The sequence below is a fragment of the Triticum dicoccoides genome, chromosome 7A, assembly GCF_002162155.2.
Source record: "Triticum dicoccoides isolate Atlit2015 ecotype Zavitan chromosome 7A, WEW_v2.0, whole genome shotgun sequence".
In the NCBI taxonomy this organism is placed as follows: Eukaryota; Viridiplantae; Streptophyta; class Magnoliopsida; order Poales; family Poaceae; genus Triticum; species Triticum dicoccoides.
In genome coordinates, this window is record NC_041392.1 from 708015815 (window position 1) to 708034062 (window position 18248).

The 18248-nt window shown below is 49.2% G+C and overlaps 1 protein-coding gene, 1 long non-coding RNA gene and 1 other non-coding gene across 3 annotated transcripts; 2 read left to right on the forward strand and 1 right to left on the reverse strand.

The window, feature by feature from the left end:
* Positions 1-3019: 3019 nt before the first annotated feature.
* On the reverse strand, positions 3020-3101 carry TRNAS-AGA. Its single transcript has one exon. It is a non-coding gene; the product is annotated as a tRNA-Ser (tRNA).
* Positions 3102-3770: 669 nt separating this feature from the next.
* LOC119328317 (protein POLAR LOCALIZATION DURING ASYMMETRIC DIVISION AND REDISTRIBUTION-like) lies at positions 3771-5668 on the forward strand. Its single transcript, XM_037601320.1, has 3 exons — positions 3771-4158; positions 4255-5070; positions 5190-5668. The coding sequence occupies exons 1-2, from the start codon at positions 3897-3899 to the stop codon at positions 5064-5066; spliced, it is 1074 nt and encodes a 357-aa protein (XP_037457217.1). The 5' UTR covers positions 3771-3896; the 3' UTR covers positions 5067-5070; positions 5190-5668.
* Positions 5669-16262: 10594 nt separating this feature from the next.
* On the forward strand, positions 16263-17432 carry LOC119327674. Its single transcript, XR_005158646.1, has 2 exons — positions 16263-16684; positions 16779-17432. It is a non-coding gene; the product is annotated as an uncharacterized LOC119327674 (long non-coding RNA).
* The last annotated feature ends 816 nt before the right edge of the window (positions 17433-18248 follow it).

Consider the following 18248-nt stretch of genomic DNA (forward strand, 5'->3'; position numbering starts at 1 on the left):
AACGATGAGTAAGAATGTATGGTCATATACTCATATTCATGGAATAATAAGGCAAAGGAAACGTCCCATACACTAAAATTGGGGAGTTGGGGCTCCGGTTGAAGTGTGATAGGATTCAAATATACTTCCTTTGTAAACAAGTGTCTAAAACGTTGAAATATATAAGACTCCCTTCCCCTCGCGTCGCCTCGCCTGAGGCGACCCGGGGGCGAACCCTAATCCCCTCCGCGCCTCCCCCTCCCTCTCCCCTCCCTCCGCCGCCGCCTGAGGTGCTCGCCGGCCCGGCCGCACGACACCTATGAAGGTGGCGGCGGGGATCTGGTGGCTTCGCCTTCGCGGAGGGTCACGGCGTCCGGGGCGGCGGCTCCGATGGGAGGTGTCCGGCGTGGCCGGTGCGGCGGGCTGCGCCGGCGGGTGCTGGCGGGCTGCCTCCCTGGCCGTGCGGTCGGCGGGGGGGTGGCGGGCGTTGGCGAGGCGGCGCCCCCGCGTGGGTCGTCCTGGAGAAGCTCCGTTCCCGCCCGTGATCTGCTCCGATCTGCGCCCTGCTCCAGCCCCTGGTGGCTTCGGTCGCCGTCTTGGGGGTCTGGACGGACGGATCTGGTGGTTGGGCGTGATTCCGGGGGAAACCCCTGGCCGGCGCGGCGGCCTCACCAAAGGCGACGTCTTCGGCGCCGTGGTCCTTCCTGGAGGCTTTGGTGTGGTTCTCCCCTCCCACCTTTCCCTCGAGCACAGGTGAAGACCTGCCCTCCCCTTGCATGGTCGATGGCGGCATCCGGTGCCGTGCTCCTTCTTGAAGGCGTCTTTCGGGGATTGCTCGTGTGGGGTGGAGCTGCTGGTGGCGTGGTGACGGTGTGAGGTAGCCTGCTCTTCTCAGTGGCGGCTGCCGTGGTCTCGGTCCAATCCCTGACCACCGCTTTGGCTATGCCCCTTTTGGCCTTCTCCATGGATCTTCGCCTTCGTCCGATGACTTGCGGTTGTGAGCTGTTCCGCTTAGCACTAATGTACATGCCGTGGTGGAGCGGTACTTCATCTCACTCATTGATGGCGGCGAGGATCGGCGGCATGGCGCTGTGGAGGTTCGCCGCCCGATGCGCGGAGATGGACTCGCGCAGGAGGAGGTTGCTGTCTGGCGTCATGGTGACGCCGATGGCTGAGTGGCCAGACAAGGTAGAAGCCTCAATATGATCTGAAGACGGACCTGCGGAAGATGGTGGCGACGACACACGAGTGCGTCTGACCGGATTGTGCCCCAGACCCGGTATGTGGCTCGGCTGGGGATTCCGAATATGTTTCGGTTTCCGGCTTTTGATGTTGGGCTTAGGTGAGTGGTTTGGGTAGTGGCCCAGCTAGCACCCCTTCATCATTTTGGGTAGGAGTAGTGGCATGTTGCCAAGATGGTGGATTCAGACTTATTGTTGTAACACTTTGTAAGGTCCTCGAGAATAATCAATAAAATGGCCGTATGCATCTCCCGGATGCAGAGGCCGGGGGTTATCCCTCTTTTCTAAAAAAAACGTCTTATATCTGTTTATTACAAATGGAGTAGTATAATAGATAATCCGAAGTAGAAAGTTGCAAACTTAAATCTATATGTCAATTTTATTCGGGGTAGAAAGTTGCAAACTTAAATCTATATGTCATAACCCAATTGCTCGAGCAGTCAAACTGATCTGATCATCCAAATCGGTAAAACATACTCCCTCCATTCCAAAATGTAGTATGCTTGCGCTTCCCGAGATCCAACTTTGACCATAAATTTAACCAACGAGACCAACTGCGGCGGAAGAAAAAATTATATAATTGAAAACTTCTTTCGAATACGAATTCACTGATATAATTTTTGCTCCCGCCGCAATCGGTCGTGATAGTTAAATTTACTGTTGAAGTTGAAGCACGGGGATAGAGGAAGCACTACATTGTGGAATGGAGGGAGTACACGTAAACAGATGAGACGAACATGGTTTCTATCATAGAATTTGCAAACAAAAAAGTCGCAAACAAAAAAACCCTAGATGACTTATATGGCATACCTTGGTGTCACGTAGAATTACGGAGCTGCAGAATAAACGGGGCTGTTTTGTGGCATTTTGTTGTGCAAGGCCGAGAGGGACGGACGACGGCAAGGCTGCGCTTGCCTGTAGGGGCAACGTCGCCGTGAGCCGGCGGCTGCATGATCGCTTCAGGGGAGAGATTAGGGCTTCGGCCGTCTCGTGCGTGCGTCAGGTTTTTGTTTTAGCAATCGTGCGTGCGTCAGGTGCAACACGGTTATGGTCGATTGAGCTACAGCCTACAGGAATCCATGGGGCAATGAAGCTTTGTGAAGACCCTTGTAACATTATGGTCCATCTGGTGAGCTAGGAGAAAAGCAGTCCGTGAAGGGGAATTTCAGTCGCCTCTGACGACGTCCTCGTTCATCCAAAGCTATATGCCCGATCTGGGTCAAATACCAGCTAAGAAGAAAGAAGTGCGTGCTCAAGTTTGAGGATCATCTACTGGCCGAAGATGGATGGCTCCATGTTGATGCATTAGTGGGATGGATGTCATGGGGACAAGGGGGCTACCGCGGCAACCTGTAGAGACGAAACAGGCGCTTATTTGGGAGCTTTCAGAGGCTTTGTGCCCCTGAGATTTTTGGAAGCTATGGCGTGCAACGAGGCCATATCCTTGGCTGCTGACCTTGCCTGCCGAAACCTTGTTATTTCGACTGATCTGTGCTGCTGCTGTCGTGAATGTTCAGGGTAATCACATGGGTGCTTCTTCGGTCATCGTAAAGGGGATGCAAAGGAAGATGGGAGCCTTTTCCCAGGGGCAGATTATCCATGAGAAGAGGGAGTTCAATGTTGGCCGAACTTGATTTGTATATTGCCCAACAGCCCAGTTAATAAAGTGCTTCCAAACCTCAAAAAAAAAAGGTAAGCCCCGGTTTTGTCTTCAAAAATGGTCAGGCCCAGTTAGACGAAGCAGTCATGTGAGAGGTAAAAAAACAAAAGACGAGGGAAATAGAAACCAAAAAAAGGAGCGTGGTCGGCAGGATTCGAACCTGCGCGGGCAAAGCCCACATGATTTCTAGTCATGCCCGATAACCACTCCGGCACGACCACTTGCTTACGATTTCAGTCACCTACAGCCGTTTTATCCCTTTGTTATTGAAAAGCCGATGAAGTAAACAAGGCCAACTGGGCACGCAGGGACAAAATCCTTGTTCTTATCCACTGCAGATACTAGTTTGGAGTACTAAAATACCTACCAGTCCATTCGCCGCGAGGCTGTCATGTCATGTCATGCCACGCTGGATCCCATCCCATGGCCACCACATCGGAAGAGTTCGCGCCTCTGCCACACGTACGCAGCGCATGCGACGTGCGCACGCAAAGACTCGGCGCCCATGGACCTGAGCCGGTGGTCTGAGCTGAGGTTGCCTTGCGTGTGTCCGTTACCTAGTCGTGTTGCAAGTGGCCTGGCAACTCTTGGATCAGCATCGCCAAGTGCGAAATGCAGGACAGAGACAAAATGCCAACGGTTCAAATCGGAGCGCGCAACACCTGACCTACCTGCAGATCAAAGCCACGCTCCACCATGCCATCTTTTCAAGTTTGATTACACAAACAAGCTCGCCATAAATAATCATATGCCATCTCATCATCATCTGACACTCCATCCATCCACCATCAGGCACAAAATAAGTTTTCTTAAAAGAGGATAAATAAACAGAGAGGGGAAGGGTGTTAGACAGGCCGCTGTCGGCCCCCCACGACCGCGACCCGCTCCCGTTTGAAAACCGCTTTGCTCCTTCCACCTCGGCCGGCCCAAGAATCCGAGGCCACCACCCGGCTTTCCACATTCCACATTCCTTCGCATCTTCCGCTCTGCCGGCCGGCCGGTCGGCGCGGGTCCCCATGGCTGTTGCCGCCGAGGGCACGAGCAGGCGGAGGATCCTCGACTACCTCAACGACGGCGAGGAGTTCGGGGTCGCGGGGCCGCCCTCCTCCGCCGCCGCCACGACCAGGCCCAGGTCGCTCATGCCCAGGTTCCGCTGGGCGTGGCTCGCCAGGCTCGGCGGCAAAGCGCGGCCGCCGAAGCCGGTGCTCGAGGAGGAGATCGTCGCCGCGGACGACGAGGGCCAGCTCAGGGACGCCTCGGGCGCCTCTGCCTCATCAGGTACGTTCGTCCGAACTCTCCCTTCGCGGTGGTATTCTGGCAGTCGACCGAATTTTGTTTGGTGTCGAGCACGTCATGAGCAATTGTCGATTCCAGCACCATGCGCGGCGCCGCCCGGCGACAGCGAGACGACGAGGCCGTCGGACCTGAGCGTGGGGCTGAGCCTGGTGTTCCTGCTGGCCAAGACGTCCGACGAGTTCAACAAGATGGCCAGGGTGCGGGCCGAGATGGAGGCGCTCATCAGGGACTTCAAAGGCCAGCAGGCCATGGCGACGACGGCCAACACCGGCGCCGACGACGAACCCCGCAACCCCGAGTCCGCCGCGTCGAGCTGCCTCACGGACGGGAACGAGCCGCAGGCCGCGACCGCGCGCTGCGAGGACCATCGGCACCAGGTCGCCTCCTCCTCCGGCGCGGAGATGGAGGCGGCGAGCCGCAGGAGGATGGACGTGCTGGAGGAGGAGTTCCACGCGGAGCTCCAGCGCGTTCGCGCCGGCTACGGCCCGGACACGCCGCCGTTTTCGACGGGGGAGGAGCGCGACGAGGGCGGAGCAGAGCCGTCGGACGACGACGACGACATTGCCGACTGCCGACAGGGATTCGAGAGCGACCTCGGCGACGACGACGATCAACATCACCACGTTTACGACGAGGAGGAGGAGGAGGAGGACGACGACGACGACCCTGATCGGTACCACGGCGTGTCGGCCGTGGAGCTGGAGAGGAGGCTGCACGAGCTGCTCCACCAGAGGAACCAGGAGCGGATCGAGGAGCTGGAGGCGGCGCTGCGGCGCGCCGAGAAGCGGCTCTTCGACAAGGAGATGGAGGCGTCCCTCTGGAAGGACACCGCCAAAATGGCCTTCCGCCACGACCACCACGACCACCACGACGACGACGACTCGCCGTAAACTCGTAAGCGCCAACCTCACCTCACCAATTAATTCTCTTCCACGCATGGTGGAGACGCTCGTGATGATCACCGGCCCGAGTAACTCTCCGACTGTTCCTTCTCCCTGAACTTTTCCGTGCAGATGAGGAATTTCGTGCGGTCCTTTTTGTCGCCATTATCATGGATCGGCCGTGCATTACATGATTACGGATGAAGCCATTAGCCATGAATGGAGGCGAATTTTGGGACCTTTAATGCGTGAAGAAGCAGGCAATCGATCGGTGGTGGCGTCGGATGGATGGTGGACTGTAGGACGGGCCTTGTGTACAATATGTCACTACTGTTAGCAACTTATAGCTGGAGCTGTTCATACCGCCAGGGTTTAGACTCTTGGCACTGTAGGTTATTACATGGGCATGGCTGGGAATAGGATGGAACAGGGTAGGATATGCTCAGCTAGCAGCCTCACTGATTTTGTGATCCATGTAATGCAATCGAGTTCGGTGTCTGTTCGTGCATATCACTCGTGTGCAGTTTCAGAATCAGGACAGCAGTTTCACAGCCTGCTCTCAGTAAGAAATTGTAGATGTTTTTACAGATATATAATCATTGGAAAGGACTTTTTTCGCATCAATTTACATTTCAACTGCACCTTTTTATAAGACAATGTCATTTTTTTTTTTTTGCTTAATGTTTCGGTCACTTGTATGAAGTGATTTTTCAGTCTTTCGGTCGAGTGCTCTTTGCCCATTTGGACCTGCCTTAGCAAGAGCTTATGTGTTGGTATCCTACGCCCCAAATCGATAAGATTTCTGCCAAGTAGTTACACTCTACGAAAGTTTCTTCTTGTTTTTGGCATGCACGTTGTTTTTTTTTAGCGTAATAACTTTATTCCTCAAATAACAGCAAGATCGTTTACATAATGATGGAGAATAAAGTCAGGGATGATGGTCTCCCACTCTTCTGATTTACTAATGCTGAAACAGTGCTTTGCTAAACCATCCGCTATCAAGTTTGCCTCTCTAGTACAATAATCAAAACTCATAGAAGCATAATCCATTGACATGAGGGAGCATTCTGCTATGATTGGGACATCCACTCCCATGTAGGCATTAGGATCAGATATGGCCTCCAGCGCAGTCAAACTATCAGACTCGATGATAAGCTTCATACGACCCAGTTTCGCTGCTAGGTAGAGACCACATCGAATAGTAAACAATTCAGCTGAACCTGCACTAGACACATGCGGTAGGACATGAGTTGTTGCCCCCAGAAATTTGCCATGGTCATCTCGTGCAACAGCTCCGCAAGCTCCTGTGAACTTATCCTCATGAAATGATGCATCGACATTGATTTTTACAACTCCCGCACTTGGCTTCTTCCATACATGATCAATCCTACGTATAGGCTGGTTTGGTGAATGAGCACGAACAAAATTTATGGCAAGTACTTGAATAGAAATAGCTGTTTGATCCGGTGTCTGTACTGTCTCCCCTCTTGTACGTTGCCTTCTTTGCCACCAAATGAACCACATGGCCACCAAAATAAATTCGGCTGTTGGTATGGTATGTGTCACTGTGCGCAGCCGAATCAATATATCTAGGGTGATAGAGCCGGATCGGTCTTGCCGAGCGGCTTGTTCAATCACCTCCGATAGTCCTAGAGCAGTCCACACTTCAGATGCACGGATACACGTAAATAGACAGTGCTGGATATCCTCTAGACCATTTTTGCACAGCGGGCATTGCGGGATCAAGGGTACATGTCTGCCTGCGAGAACACCGTAACATGGTAATACCCCCTTTAATACTTTCCAGCCAAAATGTTTGATCTTGCCTGGAAGGCGAAGTTGCCATAATTCTTTCCAAACTGCATTCAACTGAGCACTCCCTGGGCTATTCAAGCTTGCGTAATGACGTCCGAATTGATGATCGAACTCCACATGGTATGCCGAACAAACTGAGAAAGTTCCAGATCTCGTACAATGCCACGCCACAAAATCTTCCATAGTTTCAACATGGAGGGGGATTTGAAGTATTCTGTGCACATCCACTGGTGAGAACACACTATGCAATAGTGCCTCATCCCACTGTCCCGTGTGGGGGTCGATTATATCTTCCACCTTTGTTAACATAATTCCTCCTCTAGGGGTAATAAGTTTCTTGGTTTCGCTAGAAGGGATCCAAGGGTCCTCCCAAATGTTAATCTGGGAACCAGTGCCCACTCTAGGGGTAATAAGTTTTGGCATGCACGTTGTTCCCTTTTGTGCCTGCCAAAAATTCTGTCGGATCCACAATGTGAGTTTGGTATTCCCTTTTGTGCCTGCCCAATTCTGTCGGGTCCATAGTGTGAGTTTGGTATTGGGAGCCAATCAGCACCACTCCTATATGCAATTTAAGATCCGGACGGCAAGTCGTCTGCATGTTTCAAGTGTTCCCGTCCGTTCTATTCCTGCCGAAAATATGCCGAACTTTTTTCAGTCATTCATTTGGGAAAGACTTTCATAGGAGTTGCAGCGATCGCCGACCGAAATTCACTTCTTCCAGGGAAAGGTTGGGGATGCTCGTGATGATTACCCCGAGTTCCTGGCTGTGCTTCTCTCTGAAAAACCGTCTCTTCAGATGAGCAATTCATTACTTTTAGTTGACATGAATCATCAGCAGTACTACAGTCTTACAGATGAAGGCATGAAGTTAATTTTTGGGACCTGATACATGAAATGGGGGCATTCAGTCGTAGCTTCGGATGGGCCTTCTGTACAATATGTTACTAGTGTTAGCAATTTACAGTGGAGCTGTTCATACGACCAGAGTTTATTCTTAGCACTGTAGGTTCAGTTAGTACACGAGAACGGTTCCGATTAAGACAGTATATGTTCAGTTAGTAGTACTGGTTGTCGGCTCCAAGCCCCCAACCATGTGGATTTGGTATTTGTAGCTCATGTGTATCAGCTCGTGTGTGATTTTCAGAATCTGGACGGCAAATCGTCTGCCTGATTCAACTGTTCATTGCTCATCCAAGGAAAAAAATGGGAGACCACCTCGAGCGCGGTGACACCTGGCATATACGAGTCTGAAAGCAGCAACACCTTACCCGGTCTCCTCGCTTCCCCATTAACAAATATTACCCAAAGGGCCCGTGCGTTGCAACAGGGAAAAAATAATCATAATCTTCAATGCCTATGGCCGTATTTTGCTGCATCACCGAGATACAATATCACTCTCTTTCTCATTGCACTTGACGTCCTAGGTGGGCGGATTCCCCTATCTAAAACGTATATTTCCAGTGCTACTGCGGCGGGGTTTCCTATTTGATGCGTAGCGACCTAGCGTGTACCCCCTCGTATCTTCGATCCTATTTTTGGGATTTTTGCATTTCTTCCTCAGAGGTTTTCTCTCTCTTTTTTTTCTGTTTTTTCTTCTTCTTTCTTCATCTTTTCTATTTTTATTTATTCCTGTTTTTTATTTTTTTTACTTTACATAAAAATATTCAAAAAATTGAATATTTTTGTGAGATCGTGAACAAATTATGAAAATCATGAACATTTTCAAAATGCATGAAGATATCTGAAATCGTGAATAATTTTTAAAATCCGTGACCATTTTTACTTATTTGTGAACTTTTTAAAATCATCAATATTTTTTGAATTCATTAAGATTTATAATATTTGCAAATACTTTTATCAAAAGTGTGAACCTTTTTTTAATCAGAAAACATTTTTAGAATCGACGAACATATTTTTGGAAATAGTGGATTTTTTTAATTTCGTAGTTTTTTTATATAACGAATGTTTTCTGAAATGCATGATCATCTTTTGAGTCAACGAATATTTTAGAAATCAAGAAACTGTTTTTTTAATTCACAAATTGTTTCCAAACTTTTTGGGCATTTTCAAAACTCATGATATTTTCAAAACTTTTTGGTAATCATTTTTTGAATTTAATTAAAACATTTTCTATAAATGAACCTTTTTCAAAATATTGGAAAAAATACTGACCATTTTTGAATATTTTTTTAAATCATAAACATTTTTGGAATCCACAAGTTTTTTATGATTTATTGAATCTTTTGTTTTAAAATTCTCAACTTTTTAAATTTTGAAACTTTTCTAGAGTCCTAATTAATTTAAAGTAGAAAAAGCAACAACGGAAAAGAAATAAATGAATTAAAAAAACACTGGACGCCCGCACATGGGCGGCCTAAATGTCCATGCTGCGTCTTCTCCCAACGTGCAGAGCTCTGTATAGGAGGTCCTTACTCTGTGAGCCGGCCCAGGTGGGGGGATTTCCGTGTGTAAAATGTTTTTTGTCACTTACAGGTGGCATCATTGGGTAATGTTTTGCAACTTTGGGAACAATTTTATGGCGGATGAGCGGAAGCACTAACCCCTTTATTAGTGGGTATAAATAAGTAAAATGCAGGAGCTATCTAGTCTATCAGTTGCTTGTTCACGAGTACAAGAACAAATCGCCGCCACCACAGCTGGTCTATGCTCCCCTCCAGCCGCTTCCCTCCACGAGCGGCCTCCTCCAAACCTCCTGTTGGGGAACGTAGCAGAAATTCAAAATTTTCTACGCATCACCAAGATCAATCTATGGAGTAATCTAGCAACAAGAGGAAGGAGAGTGCATCTACATACCCTTGTAGATCGCTAAGCGGAAGCGTTCAAGTGAACGGGGTTGATGGAGTCATACTCGTCGTGATCCAAATCACCGATGATCCTAGTGCCGAACGGACGGCACCTCCGCGTTCAACACACATGCAGCCCCGTGACGTCTCACATACCTTGATCCAGCAAGGAGAGAGGGAGAGGTTGGGGAAGACTCCGTCCAGCAGCAGCACGACGATGTGGTGGTGGTGGAGGAGCGTGGTACTCCAGCAGGGCTTCGCCAAGCACCGCAAGAGACTAGGAGGGAGAGGGGTAGGGCTGCGCCAGGAAGGAGATGTTCTCATGTGTATGGCAGCCCAAAACCCCACTATATATAGGGGAAAGGGAGGGGCTGCGCCCCCACCTAGGTTTCCACCCCTAGGGGTGGCGGCCAGCCCTAGATCCCATCTAGGGGGGCGGCCAAGGGGGAGAGAGGGGGGGCGCACCACTAGGTGGGCCTTAGGCCCATCTGAGCCTAGGGTTTCCTCTTTTTCCCTTCTTTCTTCGCCTTGGGCCCTGGTGGGGGGGGGCGCACCAGCCCACCTGGGGCTGGTCCCCTCTCACACTTGGCCCACGCAGCCCTCTGGGGCAGGTAGCCCACCTGGTGGACCCCCGGGACCCTTCCGGTGGTCCCGGTACGTTACCGATAGCACCCGAAATTTTTCCGGTGACCAAAACAGGACTTCCCATATATAAATCTTTACCTCTGGACCATTCCGGAACTCCTCGTGATGTTCGGGATCTCATCCGGGACTTCGAACAACATTCGGTAACCATGTATATCTATTCCCTGTAACCCTAGCGTCATCGAACCTTAAGTGTGTAGACCCTACGGGTTCGGGAACCATGCAGACATGACCAAGACGTTCTCCGGTCAATAACCAACAGTGGGATCTGAATACCCATGTTGGTTCCCACATGTTCCACGATGATCTCATCAGATGAGCCACGATGTCGAGGATTCGATCAATCCCGTATGCAATTCCCTTTGTCTAGCGGTATTGTACTTGCCCGAGATTCGATCGTCGGTATCCGATACCTTGTTTAATCTCGTTACCGGCAAGTCTCTTTACTCGTTCCGTAACACATCATCACGTGATCAACTCCTTGGTCACATTGCGCATATGATGATGTCCTACCGAGTGGGCCCAGAGATACCTCTCCGTCACACGGAGTGACAAATCCCAGTCTTGATTTGTGCCAACCCAACAGACACTTTCGGAGATACTCGTAGTGTACCTTTATAGCCACCCAGTTACGTTGTGACATTTGGCACACCCAAAGCATTCCTACGGTATCCGGTATTTGCACAATCTCATGGTCTAAGGAAATGATACTTGACATTAGAAAAGCTTTAGCAAACGAACTACACGATCTTGTGCTAGGCTTAGGATTGGGTCTTGTCCATCACATCATTCTGCTAATGATGTGATCCCATTATCAACGACATCCAATGTCCATGGTCAGGAAACCGTAACCATCTATTGATCAACAAGCTAGTCAACTAGAGGCTTACTAGGGACATGGTGTTGTCTATGTATCCACACATGTATCTGAGTTTCCTAACAATACAATTCTAGCATGGATAATAAACGATTATCATGAACAAGGAAATATGATAATAACTAATTTATTATTGCCTCTAGGGCATATTTCCAACAGTCTCCCACTTGCACTAGAGTCAATAATCCAGTTCACATTAATATGTGATTAACACTCAAGGTCACATTCCCATGTGACTAACACCCAAAGAGTTCTGGGTTTGATCATGTTATGCTTGTGAGAGAGGTTTCAGTCAACGGGTCTGCGACATTCAGATCCGTATGTACTTCGCAAATTTCTATGTCATCTTGTAGATGCGACTACTACGCTACATTTGGAGCCATTTTAAATAACTGTTCTACTTGGAGCTATTCTAAATTGTTGCTCCATTATACGTATCCGGTATCTCTACTCAGAGCTATCCGGATAAGTGTTAAGCTTGCATCGACGTAACTCTTTACGTCGAACTCTTTATCACCTCTATAATCGAGAAACATATCCTTATTCCTCTAAGGATAATTTAGACCGCTATCTGGTGATCTACTCCTAGATCACCTTTGTACCTTCTTGCCAAATATGTGGCAAGGCACACATCAGGTGCGGTACTCAGCATGGTATACCGTATAGAGCCTATGACAAAAGCATAGGGGACGACCTTCGTCCTTCCTCTTTCTTCTGCCGTGGTCGAGCTTTAAGTCTTAACTTCATACCTTACAACTCAAGCAAGAACTCCTTCTTTGACTGATCCATCTTGAACACCTTCAAGATCATGTCAAGGTATGTGCTCATTTGAAAGTACCATTAAGCGTTTTGATCTATCCTTATAGATCTTGATGCTCAATGTTCAAGTAGCTTAATTCAGACTTTCCATTGAAAAACACTTTTCAAATAACCCTATATGCTTTCCAGAAATTCTACGTCATTTCTGATCAACAATATGTCAACAACATATACACATCAGTGCTCCCACTCACTTCTTTGGAAATACAAGTTTCTCATAAACTTTGTATACACCCAAAATCTTTGATCATCTCATCAAAGCATACATTCCAACTCCGAGGTGCTTACTCCAGTCCTTAGAAGGATTGCTGGAGCTTTGCATACTTGTTAGCATCTTTCAGGATTGACAAAACCTTCCGGTTGTATCACATACAACCTTTCCTCAAGAAAATCGTCGAGGAAACAATGTTTTGACATCCTATCTGCAAGATTTCATAAATAATGCAGTAATTTCTAATATAATTCCAACAGACTCTTAGCATCACTACGAGTGAGAAAGTCTCATCGTAGTCAACTCCTTGAACTTGTCGGAAAACATCTTAATGACAAGTCGAGCTTTCTTAATGGTGATACTTACCATCATTGTCCGTCTTCCTTTTAAAATCCATATGTACCTAACAGCCTTACGACCATCAAGTAGTTCTTCCAAAGTCTACACTTTGTTTTCATATATGGATCCTCTCTCGGATTATATGGCCTCGAGCCATTTTGGAATCCAGGCCCACCATCGCTTCTCCATAGCTCGTAGGTTCATTGTTGTCTAGCAACATGACTTCCAGGATAGGATTATGTACCACTCTGAAGTAGTACGCGTCCTTGTGATCCCACGAGGTTTGGTAGTGACTTGATCTGAGGTTTCATGATCACTATCATAAGCTTCCACTTCAATTGGTATAGGTGCCACAGGAACAACTCCCTGTGCCCTGCCACACACTAGTTGAAGAGACGGTTCAATAACCTCATCAAGTCTCCACCATCCTCCCACTCAATTCTTTCGAGAGAAACTTTTTCTTGAGAAAGGACCCGATTCTAGAAACAATCCCTTATTGCTTTCGGATCTGAGACAGGAGGTATACTCAACTGTTTTGAGTGTCCTATGAAGATGCATTTGTCCGCTTTGGGTTCGAGCTTATCAGCCTGAAACTTTTCACATAAGCGTCGCAGCCCCAAACCTTTTAACAAATGACAACTTAGGTTTCTCTAAACCATTGTCGGTGTCAAAACCGGCGGATCTCGGGTAGGGGGTCCCGAACTGTGCGTCTAGGCCGGATGGTAACAGGAGGCAGGGAACACGATGTTTTACCCAGGTTCGGGCCCTCTCGATGGAGGTAAAACCCTACGTCCTGCTTGATTAATATTGATGATATGGGTAGTACAAGAGTAGATCTACCATGAGATCAAGGAGGCTAAACCCTAGAAGCTAGCCTACGGTATGATTGTTATCTATGGAGTTGATTGCCTACGGACTACAACCCTCCGGTTTATATAGACACCGGATAGGGTTAGGGTTACATGGAGTCGGTTACAACGGTAGGAGATCTTGAATATCCGCATCGCCAAGCTTGCCTTCCACGCCAAGGAAAGTCCCATCCGGACACGGGACGAAGTCTTCAATCTTGTATCTTCATAGTCCTAGAGTTCGGCTGAAGGTATAGTCCGGCTACCCGAACACCCCCTAATCCAGGACTCCCTCAGTAGCCCCTGAACCAGGCTTCAATGACGACGAGTCCAACGCGCAAATTGTCTTCGGCATTGCAAGGCGGGTTCCTCCTCCAAGTCCTTCATAGAAGATTGTAAACACCAAGAGTAGTGTCCGGCTCTGCAAAATAAGCTTCCACATATTGCCATAGAGAGAATAATATTAACACAAATCAAATCTGCTGACGTATTCCGCAGTGCGTCATCACACTACGGCCAAGTCCTTTACTCGAATCGTTTTCACTTTTCCACCTCAGCGTGTTTTGCGAGGCGGTTTCCTTGGCACGTCTTGTCAAAGCAGAGATCGTGTACCCCCTTTTTACGGGATTCTCATCAATACGGATGTGGGTAACCCAATCGTGCCCGTTAGCATGTTTTCTCGATTAAAGGCGAGTCCCAAACGGTTACGGGGAGGGCTCCTGGTATTCAGCCTCTTACAAAGAGACCAGGGCCTTATCCTTTTCTCCAATCCCAAAACAAGTTCGCCCATCGCCTCGAGTTCCAACACTCTAGGCTCCAGATTCCGGGCGCCTCGGACCTTCGACAATGTCCAGTTCCGACCTTCAAGGCCGATGGATGCCCTCCTCCATCACGGAGGAGAACGTGCTAAAGTTGAGAGAGGCTAAGTTCTTGACCGCCGAAATTTCGGGGAAGAGTTCCGTCAGCATGACGGCGTGGTGACGATCTTGATGTACTACTGTCGCAGGGCTTCGCCTAAGCACCGCTACAATATTATCGAGGATTATGGTGGAAGGGGCACCGCACACGGCTAAGAATATGATCACGTGGATCAACTTGTGAGTCTAGGGGTGCCCCTGCCCCCGTATATAAAGGATCAAGGGGGGGGGGTGCGGCCGGCCAGGAGGAGGGCGCGCCAGGAGGAGTCCTACTCCCACCGGGAGTAGGATTCCCCCCTTTCCTAGTTGGAATAGGATTCGGGAGGGGGAAAGAGGAGAGAGAGAAGGAAGGGGGGCGCCGCCCCCTTCTCCTTGTCCTATTTGGACTAGGGGGGAGGGGCGCGCGGCCCAGCCCTGGCCACCTCTCCTCTCTTCCACTAAAGCCCACTAAGGCCCATATACCTCCCGGGGGTTTCCGGTAACCTCCCGGTACTCCGGTAAAATCCCGATTTCACCCGAAACATTTCTGGTATCCAAATATAGGCTTTCAATATATCAATCTTTATGTCTCGACCATTTCGAGGCTCCTCGTCATGTCCGTGATCACATCCGGGACTCCGAACAAACTTCGGTACATCAAAATGCATAAACTCATAATATAACTGTCATCGAAACCTTAAGTGTGCGGACCCTACGGGTTCGAGAACAATGTAGACATGACCGAGACAAGTTTCCGGTCAATAACCAATAGCGGAACCTGGATGCTCATATTGGCTCCTACATATTCTACGAAGATCTTTATCGGTCAGACCGCATAACAACATACGTTGTTCCCTTTGTCATCGGTATGTTACTTGCCCGAGATTCGATCGTCGGTATCTCAATACCTAGTTCAATCTCGTTACTGGCAAGTCTCTTTACTCGTTTCGTAATACATCATCTCGCAACTAACTCATTAGCTGCAATGCTTGCAAGGCTTATGTGATGTGCATTACCGAGAGGGCCCAGAGATACCTCTCCGACAATCGGAGTGACAAATCCTAATCTCGACATACGCCAACCCAACATGTACCTTTGGAGACACCTGTAGAGCTCCTTTATAATCACCCAGTTATGTTGTCACATTTGGTAGCACACAAAGTGTTCCTCCGGTAAACGGGAGTTGCATAATCTCATAGTCATAGGAACATGTATAAGTCATGAAGAAAGCAATAGCAACATACTAAACGATCGGGTGCTAAGCTAATGGAATGGGTCATGTCAATCACATCATTCTCCTAATGATGTGATTCCATTAATCAAATGACAACACATGTCTATGGTTAGGAAACATAACCATCTTCGATTAACGAGCTAGTCAAGTAGAGGCATACTAGTGACGTTTGGTTTGTCTATGTATTCACACAAGTATTATGTTTTCGGATAATACAATTCTAGCATGAATAATAAACATTTATCATGATATAAGGAAATAAAATAATAACAATATTATTGCCTCTAGGGCATATTTCCTTCACCCCCCCTCATTCGGCCCTCGCAGGCCTCCTCGGGTTACCTTGCCTAAATGGCCATTTTCATCAGAAACTTAGGGGCTGTTTGGTTTCTAGTCACATCTTGCCACACTTTGCCACATATCATCTTAGACAAGTTTGACCAAGTTAGATGGGTGTTTGGTTCCGCCACACCTAAGGCAATAATTTTTAATGAGAAGTGAACCCCACATTTCATAGACACAAAAAATGTGGCAAGATTCCTTTAGGCAAGGCAAAGTGTGGCTAACAATTTAAGCAACTAAAGTTAGACAAGTGTGACAAATATAACAAAAATAATGTGGCAACATATGACAAACATTAGTCACAATCCAAACAGCCCCTTAATTTGGATCCATCCCACCCACCCATCCATCCATCCATCCGGATTTGGATCCATCTCTTCTCCTCTTCCGTCGCCGCCGAACCAACCCTAGCTAGCTGCCTACCTCGGATCAGTCCGGCTGCGAGAGGCCACCGGCGGCATGGCTGCGTGCGATGCGAGCGCTCTAATCGGATCAAATCAGATAGATCTGACCGAATCCCGCCGCCGCGCCAGCCCCGCTCCCCGTGGCCGATGACCGCGTCGGCTGGGGCCGCGTCCCTCCCCGGACGGCTGCGATGATGGAGGAACCCGCCGGCGCCGGCCAGGCTCCCGAGCGGCCGACGCGCCGGGTCGCCGCTCCTCGGGGCCATCCCCTCCCGCCGCGCCGGCTCGGCTACCCCTCTGGGATGCCGCCGGTGCTGGGGAACGTCCGCGGCGGCGCGGCCTGGGGACCGAGCGGCGGGGCCCGTGGTGCTCTCCGGTCGAGGGCTTGGTCGGGTCGGTATACTATCCCCCATCTCTCTCTCTCTCTACACTCACGCGCGCCGAGTTCACACCAGTTAACCCTAACCCTAACCCGAAACCGAATCAGGCGAGCTCTCGTTGCCGGATCGCTGACCCATCGTCCCGGTGGCCGCTGCGTCAGTTCCGCACCGCTACGGAGCCGCCAGCCGCCGCCGTTCCATTGCCTTGGATTCGGTTGTGGCGTGGGCCGGAACCGTGCTCTGTTGTCTGATGCGTTGTTCGAGCCGGGAGGTTTGGTCGGTCGAGGCCAGGCATGAGCAGCTCCTGAGCAGGATGGATGGATGGATGCATTCATGTGTCGTGAACTAAAACCACGACTCCTATTTTGGAACGGAGGGAGTATGTATGTATGGATATCATGGTCATGTTGCTTGGTGTGGGGGTTGAACCTCCTTTTTTGAAAAAAAAAGAGGGGCAATGATGATGATGACGACGACGATGGCTGAAATAATCATGTCTTGAGCAATCAAGACAGTCGTGGCGTGGTGGTACTAAACAGAGCCGAAAAATCGGTGTCTGCGTTGGAGTTGGCCTTAGAGCCCACCCTCGCCTCTCTTGCAGCCTGTCTAATTTATCGCTGATGTTGGATGCTTTGTGCCTCGGACGGTCATTCTGTTGAGTGATAACCATGGCAGTTCTCTTGCATCGTGATGGGTAGATTATGCAGCAAGAGATTGTGAGGGTTGGGCTTGAAGATGGAAGACAAAACTGAGCCTCTTTTGCTATGCTACATATACCCCCCACCCCTCTACCTCTAACCCTAAACCAAATCAGTCGAGCTCTCATTGCCTACTCGCTGGCCAATCTGGGTGGTGCCCGCATCAGTTCACTGCTGCGGTGCTGCCAGCCTCTGCCGTTCCGTTGCCTTGGATTTGGCTGTGGCGTGGGCTGGGAACCGTACGGTGTTATCTGGGGCGTCATCAGGTTTGGTTGTTCGGTCCAGGCCAGGCATGAGTAGCTCCTGAGGCTGATGGGGATGGATGGATGGACATGTGCATGCATGTACATTCACTCATTTTGCTCCGTATGTAGTCCATATTGGAATCTCTATAAAGGCTTATATTTAGAAACGGAGGGAGTATGATCCAAACACTCTTATATTTCTTTACAGAGGGAGTATGTATGTATGTATGTATTTATGGATATCAGGGTCATTTTGCTTGGTAGGCAAAGGCGATGATGATGACTGTGGCCGAAATAAGCATGTCTTGAGCAATCAAGACAGCTGTGGCCTGTGGGTATTAAATTAGAGCCCACCCTTACCTCCCTTGCAGCCTGTTCAATTCATCGGTGATGTTGGCACCTTGGACGGTCATTCTGATGAGTGATAACCAGGGCAGTTCTCTTACATTGTGATGGGTAGATTATGCAGCAAGAGATGTGAGTGTTGGGTTTGAAGATGAAATGCAAAACTGAGCCCTCTTTTGCTTACGATCCTTATATCCTCTCTCTCTCTCTCTCTCTCTCCCTCCCTCCCTCCCTCTCTCCCCCTCTCCCCCTCCCCCTCCCTCTCTCTCTCTCTCTCTCTCTCTCTCTC

Excerpts from the sequence above, each read along its gene's own strand:
- LOC119328317 (XM_037601320.1), top strand. The coding sequence starts at position 3,897 with ATGGCTGTTGCCGCCGAGGGCACGAGCAGGCGGAGGATCCTCGACTAC. Across the intron at positions 4,159-4,254 it reads GGGCGCCTCTGCCTCATCAG|CACCATGCGCGGCGCCGCCC; the intron begins GTACGTTCGTCC and ends TGTCGATTCCAG.